Here is an 11,330-nt window from a genome sequence, read left to right as displayed (position 1 = left end):
ATTGAGCTACTTCTTCTATCTTCAATTCACTAGCACCAGCGCGCGTGTCGACCTCACGATGTTGTCGGGGAGTTAGGCAAGTAGCGCGGCTCAAGAAAATTGCACTGAAAGTTGCCCTTTCACTCAGTTGTTCCGATGGTTGTGGTTTTAGCTTCGTCGGCAGCCTCGGAATCAGGTATCGCAATCGTGGTTGTTCCGTTCCGGCAAGCTACGCCCGATGTGGGCGCGGGATCCAGGGGATCTTCCCCACAGTGACGACAACGATACCGAAATATGCCGAGAAATCGCTCAGGATCATGACAAGTCACTCATAAATAGCAATTGGACTTGAAATTGACTGTTCGTTGCTTTGGAATCACCATTGGAAGGGGGTTTTCGGGTTTGCGGCGGCGTTGACGTTCCTACCGAACATGCAACACGTAAAGTGCAATGCGCCATAATCAAAAAACACTCGGGCTCTAAGTGTATCCTGCGATAATTGAATCAATTATTAGCTACACTGGTAGCTCTAACTTGGATAAATTTCCTCTATGAAGAACAATTATCGAAGGAGGCGTGTTCGGGGACTTCGGAATCGTAAGGCTAGAGTCTGATTAGTAGGAACAAGAGCAACAAGCTCCGTAATTGCCTATCCCCACCATCAAACTCCGATGACAACAGTTCTGTAAATCTTGATATGCAGGATACACCTTGCTACAATCTTAGCTAGACTGTTCCGTGTGCCTGTGCAGTTTATGTTTGCCAAGGATCCATGCGGCTTCGGGAGCTAGCCGTTTGCCAAGCAGGGGACTGTTAACATTACGAGCAATGAAGCGTCAGATTGCCTTTCGTCTAGTTGTGATGACACTGATAGACGGATATCGTAGTCTACTTATCTCTATACCCAGTGAGCAATTTCTGTGTAGATACCTTTTCACGACCCGAAATGTCAGGTTACAATTGCAAGCAATCATAACCCCTCAATTTCTGAGGAATAACTCGGATGTGAATTATATCTGATCATGATGATCGCTTGCTTAAAGAAAATAAAATAAAAGAAAGATAAATACTCGTGAAGATCAAGGCAAAAATATACTTAACGTAGTACTGTTCTCTGTGCGCTATCAGGATACACTCAGGTAGGAAATGTGTACTGGTCTAACAAGTTACAAGTGCATACATGTACTCAAAGAAGGCAAGAGCCTGAAAATAACTTTTGATGGTAAATATAGCGACCTCTGGGTGTAGTGGGGGGCCATACCAAATCGAGCCCCTGCCTGCAGCTTTATTGCCCGTCCCGACTCCGGAGTAAGTCCCATGTTACCTGTATGTACTAAGGCATGCATACATGAACTCTATGTCGTAAACCAGGGGCAGAGCGTTTAAGTTGAGACATTGAGGTTGACACTACGCTATATATGCAGCTAGTAACCTGGCCTTATTTTTGGGCCACTTCATAATATCTCACTCGAGTTACGTACTTCGAAGCTTAGCTCAAAACAACACGTTATCATCTCAGACTACATCTACATTTCAGGATCCCATCACGATGTATGTAGTCTAAAGCTGTATAATAGGCCCTATCCCTTCATCGGTGATTGGGACATACCTACGTTTCGAGCTGAGGAGTATAGCCTTCACAATATTCCTAGGTAACATGCCAACAGAATTCCAAGCTGTCGGACTTACGATTTCGCTCGAGATTCATTACCCCAATTAACTCCACTGGTTATTGGAGCCATTGCGGAGTCCTTGATCACTCTTACTGGGATGATCATCATCCTGGATGTATGTAGCAGCAGAAACAACGCATTGCTGCTGAGATAATGCAAGGGTAGTAAATACACAGGGGAGCCTTGAGCTCATCGATATCATCTATACGTTCCAAGTTCTAACTACCGAAATATCAATTAATGTACAGTGAAGGCGAATCGGCGGTATGATCCACAAGGCAACTCGAGGCACCACGAGGCAAGGAGGAGGGATGTGTCTAGTTGTATCTACTTCGATGGGGGCCTAGCCTCTTATTCGAGCTGTGCCGAGTTAGACACGTATATGCCTAGAATTTTCTCGATGTTCCCTCTGTCTTTGACCCTGAATATGACTATTAAAGCGTCGCCTAACAATTAGATGGGTAGCAGCTTGTAACAACACTACGAATACATCAAGATCACCCGTGCCTGAGTTGGGAACCGATTCGAGGCAGCGTTTATGCTTGTCTCAAGTGTTCTGACTACTTTCAAGGACCTCCAGCCCGCTCGAGGCGAGGTTATACTGAACCTAGGCGTATACGTCTTGTGGGCTATGGGGTTCCTTCGGAGTGGCTGGGAGCCTCGAGGCACGAGACATCTCCCCCCGTCGACTTTATAAGAGTGAACAACGTTATATCTGCTTAGTGAACCTTATCACAGACAAAGCTATGATACTATCACCGCTACAGGTCTGGGCAAGCAAACAGTTCATTTTGTCTTATGAAATTCAATCACCACATATTATCTAATCTCCAAATTGGTTCGAATGGTTCAAATATTACGAATTTGATGACTCTTAATTATATGCATACGTAGTATGCAGAAACTGGGGCGATATGGTGTCATGAACCTAGGATCAGACTGAATCTTTCGTTTAGCATACATGGTATAGTCTCAGTTCTTTTTTTTTTAAAACATTCTGAAAGAACTCAAATTAAGACATCTACTCGCGCGTTAACTAAATCCCGAGAAACTTTGTGAGATCGTTGCTACCAATGATTTTCACGACTTAATCAATGCGTGAGTATATGTGCAAAGAGTAGGCTCGAAGGAGTTACTTAGTAGGGCAAGATTGAGGGACACGAAACATTCCCTTTTATCTAAAGACTCCTCTCCCGGTGGAGAAAAACCTTCAAACTTTCCATTGGCTTATCAAAAAAGATGGTCTAAGGTAGCACTCCGAAACCGCTCAAGTCGGCAGTTCACACTTTTTGTTTGAACTAATACCTTGTTCAACTGAATAGCAAAATAAGGCCTCATTTTGGAGTATGTGGAACCCTTCTCAGTACTAAGATGGAGTATTATGTATTGACAGAGGGGTTCATCAGATCTTTAAGCGAAGAGTACATGAAGTATGATATGAGAAATACAAATAGTACTGTAGAGTATTTTTTACAGCGATCAATCCATCAATCCATCAATCAATCAACCCCAGGATTAAACCTATGACCTACTAATGGTCACGGGATTCAAATACTCAGTGTTCCTCCATGACGAGCCGTCTACCCCTAGACAAACTCGCCCACACAATCTCTACTCGCTGGAAGTAATACTTGACGGGTTGGCTAGCGCCAAGACACAAGCTCCTGGGCAGGGGCATTTTTTTTTTTTTCACAGAGCTCGCGGCGGCAAACTTACGTATCGTGATTAAAAGAAAGAAAGAAAGGGAAAGATAGAATTTAAACCTAGAGCCCTCTAGGCTACCTGCAGGTATTAGATACCTCCTAGCCCAAACTACCTTCATCTGCTATCACTCGTTTCGCCAAAGGTTCGAGTGACGCCTGATGAAGGATGGCCAATAACGGATTAGTTAACTTCCCACCGAGTCACAGCAGATCACTCGCCCAACGAAACCATTTCCTTACTTGCCCGAAACGTATACGTAACTAAAGTCTACGCACCCCCCCTTACTCTTTACATACTGCATTCAATTTTGGTATCGACAGCTAACAGTAAACTAAACAATTATATAGACTTAGATAAGGAATAGAAAAAAATCACCCTCCTATGGTAGGCCCTTAAAATACAGCGTAATCCACAGAAGAAGAATAGGTAAGAAATAAGAAGAAAAGCTACCAAACAACCCCACCCACCCCACCGACCCACCAACCAACCAACCCATCCATCCACCTGGCAGTAAGGAAATTAACAGACTAAAAAGAGGATATTGAACAATAAGGAAAAATAAAACCCGAGCTTGGGGGGGGGGGGGGGGGAAGGGAGTGAAGGAGCGCATATGTACTGTGTCCGTAATGGGAACTAAACAAATATGTCATTACAGAAGTGACACAAGAACTATGTATAGGCCGGGACCAGACTAAACCGACCATCCCAGAACATTCCGACAAAGTATAGAGAGTCCAGTACGAAAAAGATATTAGACAAAGGAAAGTGGGTAAAATGTTCGGCCGGTGTCAGGCTATGCCATGCCAGTAAAGAAGGAAGATATCGGGCAGGCAAAACGGAAAGAAAAATTTCCATATACAAAGAACCAGAAAGAATAGGGATAATAAAAACAACTTTAGGAAACCCCCACAGAAAAAAAAACATAAAGAAACCACAGACCCGTAGAGAACGAGAAACCCATTAATTACCCCCACTTTGAGGCGAGGGCTGATAAAGAAATAAACCCCAGCGGGGGGAAACAGAAAGGAAAACCAAACCACAAAACCCTTGACCAAAAAAGTACACTACTCAGGTGCCGCAACGACTGGCTCTGCCTTTTCTAGCTTTGGTGACGGCGGCGATACAATCGTTGTGGGTGTTGGCATTCCAGCCGCAGCATCCTCCTCTACATCCGCCTCTGATCCTCTTCGCATGTTCATCAACGCTAACTTCGCCTTTGCGATCATTTCATCCTGATTCTCTGTATCCTCTCCCTCCAGAGCAGCATCTGTGCCAGATGCCGACACGTTGCTCCCTTGTCTTCTCCTCCTCTCCCTTCTTACATCGTCTCCGCTGGCCCTTCTTCTTCGCACACGAAGACTTCCAGCTGTTCCACTGGCTGCACCATCACCACTGTTCTCTTCACGTAACCGCATTAATATCTCCTGCGACCTGGATGTTAAGGAGTTTTCTTCCTCTGTCGCCTCAATAACTGGGAGTGTCATCGGTGTAAGGGGCATCTCAGGTGATGCTGATTCTCCACCAGATGTAGGTTCCCCAGGGATACTCTGGCTAGACACTGTTCGTGTACCTGACGCTGTTCGGCCGTTGCGGCCCTTGTACTGATCACGGCGTCTTTGTCGAACCGCTGGACCGGCTTTCTTAAGCTTCTCAAGCAGCGCATCCATAGCACCAGATTTGTTGGGAGGAAGTTGACATATGCCGACCCCCGGCACCGTGGGCTGGTTTTTAATCCTCCTCTCTCGTCGTTTCTCATCGTCCTCAAGTTCCAAATTCTTGTTGTTTGACGCCTAGCACAGAATCAATACCCCGCTCAAAATCTCCCGCGAAAAGGGCAAAAACTTACCCTGTAATTCTTCAAGAAGTCCGCAATCATTTTGAAGAACCTCTTCCTCGACTGTTCATCCGCCGGGTCCTCGCCATAATACGTAAGAAGGTCATTGTACGTCTTCGTCATGGCATCCAAGTGATCCTTAAGATATCCCGCCTTCTTTCTCGCCTCGGGCAAGAGCGGTAATACGACCTGCAAGACACGATCCTGAGGATGGAATTTCTTCGGATCACTGAGATTTCCGGCGTCGACAGAGGCCTGGATGTTATGGATATTGTCGATGAACCTCTTTGCTTGCTGCATCAAGTTATCCACATCGGCTATTATTACACAGCTTCGTCAGTCACGGCTTCTTTTACTTGCACATACGGGGGTTCAACAACTGTATACAAACCTTTCTCTAGCGCGATACATTCGTGCAAGTCATCCATGAAAGATTGCCATTCAGGGAACTTGTTACGGATCGACATCTCGATATAGTCCATGAGAGACCTTTGGTTCTTATCATCCTTCAGATTAACCAATCGGGAGAGTGTTCCAAGCTTGAAACCAGAAGCTTGCTTATTGGTATCGTTCATGAAATTACCCATCGTCAAAATAACCTAGTAAACACGGATTAGTACTAGCGCCAAACCTTAAACTTAGTAAAAAGAGTAACTTACATTGAGCACCCCGTGGAACGCCTTCGAGCCCCGGACCTTGTCTGCAACCTTGACGATCTGGTGCAGCTTGCCTTGCAACTCTGTGTAGTCCGGATCCAAGCTTCTTGTCAACGCCAAGGCTCTTATCCTACCCTTCCAGTAGTGGTGCAAATTGTAGGCCGTCTCCAAGAAGATATGATCTTCTCTACGTAGCTCGTTGGGATCAGCTTCTCGCTTCTGCTTCTCAGCATCTGGTTCTGTCCAGTCGATGCTGTAAGGCGTCAAGTTCTTCGACAGGTTATCAGAGATAATGCAAAGCTCGTCCTTCAGCAAGAAGTCCATGATTGCCGAGTTATCAAGCATATCCTTGTCGCAAGACAGGATCTTTTTGACAAGCTGGTCAACAGGAATATTGGCATATTTGGACAGAGAAATCTGGAAAGCCTTGACGATCGACGAGTCCAGGAACTCCTTCTTCTTCTCGGCCGCACCAGCGGATTTCTTCAATATCTTGGCCTCCTTAAACGCAAACAGGCGCTCCATTTCCTCCAAGATACCCTTCTTGCTCAGCTCGTCGTACATTGCGTCCTTATCGAATCGGCTCGCCCAAATGGTGTACTCCACGCCATCCAGCTTCTCCCAATGCATGGGCTTCAGCTTCTTTTTCGGCCTCATACCGGTGAACAGCGCACCAGCTGCTCCGCCATAGAGCATACCCATGGGCGTAGGCGGCGGCGGAGGCATGCCAGGCATTCCGGGTGGTGGTGGGGGTCCTCCTATCTTGAACCCCCCAGGACCTGGTGGTGGGGGTGGAGGGGGTGGAGGCCCACCAACTGAGAAGCCTGGCAGTGGAGGAGGTGGAGGGGGGGGGGCACCATTAGTAAATCCAGCCGTGCCCGGGGGCGGCGGCGGAGGAGGGGGAGCATTAGTACCGAAACCTGGCATAGGAGGTGCTGGGGGTGGTGGGGCACTAGTACCGAAACCTGGCATACCAAAAGGTGGCGGATGTGCTGCGGGAGAGTCGGTCTTGAACCCAGGTAATCCAGCCATGCCCGGAGGTGGCGGAGGGGGCGGAGGAGCAATGTTCTTGAACCCATCCATAAGGGGGAAGGCTCCTGGCATACCTGGCGGCGGTGGGGGCGGGGGAGGAGCCCTCGTGTCAAATCCTGGGATAAGTACAACAGGCGCCGCAGGTCCATCAAGTTTGGCTTCCTCACCCGTTGCAGCAGTGCCAAGGTCCACAGGCGTCTTCGGAGAATCGGACTCGGTGCTAGAGCGCGAGCGTCCGGTGGAGACCCCATCCTCTCCAGCAACCGGATCCTCATCCGGGTCTTCATATTCACCCTCCCCGTCGTTACCGCTTTCGGAATCCCTACGAACCCTAGTCTTAAGTTCGCCCAACAATCTAGTAGCCTGGTCGGCCGGCATCTTAGGTCTTCCTCCTCTCATAGGTCTCTTTCCTCTCTTCCCAAGGGTGATGATTCCTGCTCTTCCTGCTCTTGCAACTCCAATGGTTCCTTCCTTCTCCTCACCCTCGCTCTCCTCCGTAATTCCATCTTCCCGCTCAACATCCTTTCTCAACATTCTCTCCCTCTCGGCAAGATTAGGCGCTGACGAAGTCCTCCTCCCGAGTGGTGTGTGGTAAACGCCATCGCTATTAATACCTCCGAAGTTATCAGAGGCGATTCGTTGTTTTTTCGCCTCCTCAAAGTGCTCCTGTTCTAGTTGTCTGGCCTCTCGTTGAACGGCGTCCATACGTTCCCGGAGCTCCCTCAACCTATCACTCGGCGCTACTTCTTGTTGCCAGACCTTACCCTCGAGCTTGAACTCAGTCTTCTTGCGCTCCAATTGCGTCTCGAGCCTCATCATAAGCTTCTCCCTATCCATGATACCCTTCATCTGGGCAACGCTCAGCTCTTCTGGAATAGGCTTTCCTTCCTTCTTCGCCTTTTTGACCTTCTCCGCGTGTGCGGCATCTGCTACATCCTGGGAGTCTCGGAGCATGAGATACAGCTCTCTGGTTTCCAGCTCACTCTTTTGCATCTGCATAGCATGAGCGAGCTTGATCTCCTCCAGCTCTCCGGTAAGCCCCATGATTTGCCGTCTACCAATCTCAATTACCTGCGTCTGTTCCTCCAACTGCTGCTGTAGTTTTGCAATTAGTCCATCCGCGCCCATGGCAATCTGCTCCTTCATGGCATCTCGCTCGGCAATCGCGTTCTCTGCAATCTGCCGATACTCGGATGCCTGCTCTAGCGCATGGCGGGCCTCTGCATCTGTATGCAGCTTGTCCATAAGCGCCTGAACCGAAAAGTTCAGACTCGCTTTCAATTCCATATCCGGCAGGCGCCGGTCCATAACGACATAACCTAATATAGAATCAACAAGCTGGAACATGCGCAGTCGGTCCTCATGGTTGTTGTCCCGCATGAGTAATAGATGTTGCAGCGAAGACAGAAAGTAGTCCTGCGCTTGAGAACCCTGAACCTTGGTCATGATAGCATCTACGATGGCAGCTGGGTCGTTGAGATCCTTTGGATCCCCCTCTATGCTATCTGTCATACTACCTCCATCCCTTTCCATAAGCTCGTCGTAGTCCGTTGCGGCGTCATCTTCGTACTTCTGGATCTGCTTGTCGATGAGTTCGTACTGGAACCCTTGCATCTTTGTCGAGATCCTCTGGAACCCGCATGCCTTCAGCTGTGCCCTGATGTGAATACGAGCATGGAGATCATCACAGCCGGTGGCAATGATATTGATCAAGAATAGTGTCGCGAGCGCATATTCCATGAGCAAACTTTCCATTCCAATACCTCCAGACCGAACCTCTTCACTAGCACCCACAAGACTCCCGAGCTTTCCTCGGCCGTCGATAGTAACCTCGACGATCCTGAGCCAGGAGTCGAACCTGCCATGTTCTCCTTGGTAGGTTTTCAGCTGGTCCAGCGCAGCAATGACACTGGTGTGACCGATTGGTCGTTCCCAATGACACAAGAAGGTTAAAACCTCCGAGACAAGCTTTCGGGTTGTCACTCGGGGCGAGGTGAGAGACGCCGTGAGCGCAGAAACACAGTGGTGGTGCTTAAATGCGTCCTCGGCGCCATACATGCTGTTCATAATCGCCTTTAAACATTTCACAATGTCATATTCTCGATCGAGAATAGCATCGGATCCGGCGGCGTTCTTTCCAGTGTGATTATTTATGCTCCGGAGAACAGTCGTGAGAGCGACCTGTCCCTGGGCCTCAATGAATTTCTTGACCCAACTGGGAGCACCGCAACATTAGCCACTCTCTACCAAAATAAAAACGAAATCCCGGCGGGTGGCGTACCTAATAGGTTGTGTCCGAAGAGACACACTCAAACTCCCGAGCTGCTTCGCGCTGATCGTGCCGTCCAGAATCTTCTTCACATACCACTCCGGACCGCCCTCGTCCGGATCTCTCTCTTGTGCCTGCGCCGCCGCCCTCCTCTTCTGATCCGCCTGGAAGTCTGCAAGTTTATCCTGGTGGATCAAAATCCACTTTTTACTTGTCGGATAAGCCATAATTCCGCGTTGCGCCTCTTTCGGAAGTCCTGAAAAGCCTCTCTTCTCCATCAGTTCTTGAAACATCCGCTCCACCTCCCGATCGTCTCGGGGGCGCTCCAGTGCAAATCCATCCGCAGAGCTAAAGTTCATCGGAGACGGGATAAGATGGTCGACTACGCTCGGAGCGATGGACACAATAGAATTCCGGGTCGCCGATGAGATTGAGGAATATATTGAAGCCTGGTCGGAACCTGGGCGCGAATACGTAGATTCCGACGCGTTTGAACCGTAGTACTGTTGTTGCTGTTGCTGCGGCTGCTGGTAGTGGTGGTGCTGCTGCTGCTGCTGCGGCTGGTGCTGGTGCTGGTGTTGACTGTGAGGATCCTGGGGGCGAGAGGAAAACGTTGAATTCGAATAAGGGCTCGGCGGCTGATAACTGCCGTTGTAAGCTACATATCCCTGCTGGTGTTGATGGTGCTGTGAGTTGAGCGTAGCCGTGGACGACGATGACTCGTAATGAGATGGCTGCGGCCTCTGCCCTGAACCATGCGAGTACTGCTGCTGCTGCTGCTGCTGCTGCTGCTGTTCGACCGACGGGTGAACCTGTGGGTACTGATGAAAATCGCCAAACTTACCCAGCGCATGGGGGGTTACCTGTTCATCGCCCCTTGACACCGGCCTCAAACTATGATCAATCGGTATGGGCTGCCTTTTGAGATCCGCCGACACACTATCGTACGAGATCGAGGAAACATTGCCGGCCGAGTAGCCGTTCGTGTGCGTGGGCGACGGCTCGCCGGTGTAGTGGTGGCTCTCCCGCATGTTGTTGTCGCCCTTTGAGCTCAGGCGCGAATGATGAGGTCCCTTGCTTCCCCGTGATGAGCTCTTTAAGCTGTCCGGATCTATGGGGGGGTATGGGTCTCCGCCCTTTGAGGAGCTGGAGAAGGTTGCTACCTTTGGAAGCTTACTCCGCGAGAAGATGGATGACTTCCCGCCTCCCGACGAGCGGGGAGCGGCATGGGAGTTGTTGGACATGGGTCGGGGGCGTCGGTGTTTGGGAAAACTCCGGGGATGGCGATGGTGCTGTCGCGCTGTGGGATCGAGGTGGTGATCGTTGGTGGTCTAACATCCGCGCCCTGAGCGGAGTTTTTTTTTTTTTTTTTGTTTACCTTTGTGCGTGGGTTTGTGTTGATGGGTAAGTGGCGCGGGGGGGGGGGGGGGGGGGATGAAGGAGTGTTGTGGTTGTTGTAGGTGAAAGAGGTGGTTGTGGGTGGTGATGTTGGGGGTTGCACGTTGTGTGGGTGACAAGACCAGATAGAATCAAAAAAAGCCCCCTCCCTGACCCGAGTTGAGTTGAGGACCCTTGTTCGTTAATGGGGTTTTCCAAGCCTCAGGGCTGTCTGTCAGTATTGGCAGTAGCTAGAGTAAGCAGCTAGCAGCAGCTTGTTGCCCCTCCTGCAAGCACTTTATTTCGAACCGTCCCTCTGTGTGATCTTTGTTTTTGACCTTGATTTCTCGGTTTCCGTTCTTTTTTTTTTTTTTTTTCCTTTTCCCCTGAGACCTCCCCACCTTGTCCACAAAAACAGCCCCTCCGATTAAAGAAAGTCGCTAGCGGTCAGCGGTCGGTCGGCGGTGGTAGCGGTCGGTGTGGTCGTGATTGGTGCACGCGGCTATAGGCGGCTGGCTAGCTGGATGGCGATACAAAAACAAGCTGGTAGGTATCTAACGTTTCTCGAACGGGTTTTGATGAGCGAGCGTAAGTTTCTCGATATCCTCTAGCTAGGTAGATCTCCTCACTGGCTGGCTGGCTGGCTGGCTGCTGTAGGGGGGGGGGCCAGTGGACATGTGGATGTATCCACTACCAGTCTTCAGTCTCGACTGCAAATCCGTTGCCGCAGGCACCACAACCACAACCCACCGAGCAACAAAAGACTGCCTACTTATTACACTTACTTGCCTGCCTGCCTGCCTGAT

The 11,330-nt window shown here is 49.5% G+C and overlaps 1 protein-coding gene across 1 annotated transcript; it reads right to left on the bottom strand.

The window, feature by feature from the left end:
- Positions 1 to 4,420: 4,420 nt before the first annotated feature.
- Positions 4,421 to 10,391, bottom strand: H6S33_012294 (uncharacterized protein; the record flags this gene model as incomplete). The annotated part of the gene is made up of 7 exons (XM_044844096.1): positions 4,421 to 5,146; positions 5,203 to 5,507; positions 5,582 to 5,789; positions 5,850 to 9,093; positions 9,160 to 9,938; positions 10,011 to 10,220; positions 10,311 to 10,391. The coding sequence occupies 7 exons, from the start codon at positions 10,389 to 10,391 to the stop codon at positions 4,421 to 4,423; spliced, it is 5,553 nt and encodes a 1,850-aa protein (XP_044694943.1).
- Positions 10,392 to 11,330: the final 939 nt, after the last annotated feature.

Source organism: Morchella sextelata (genome assembly GCF_020137385.1).
Source record: "Morchella sextelata strain SCLS chromosome Unknown scls_8, whole genome shotgun sequence".
Classification (NCBI taxonomy): Eukaryota; Fungi; Ascomycota; class Pezizomycetes; order Pezizales; family Morchellaceae; genus Morchella; species Morchella sextelata.
This window is presented reverse-complemented; position numbering and strand designations above follow the sequence as displayed.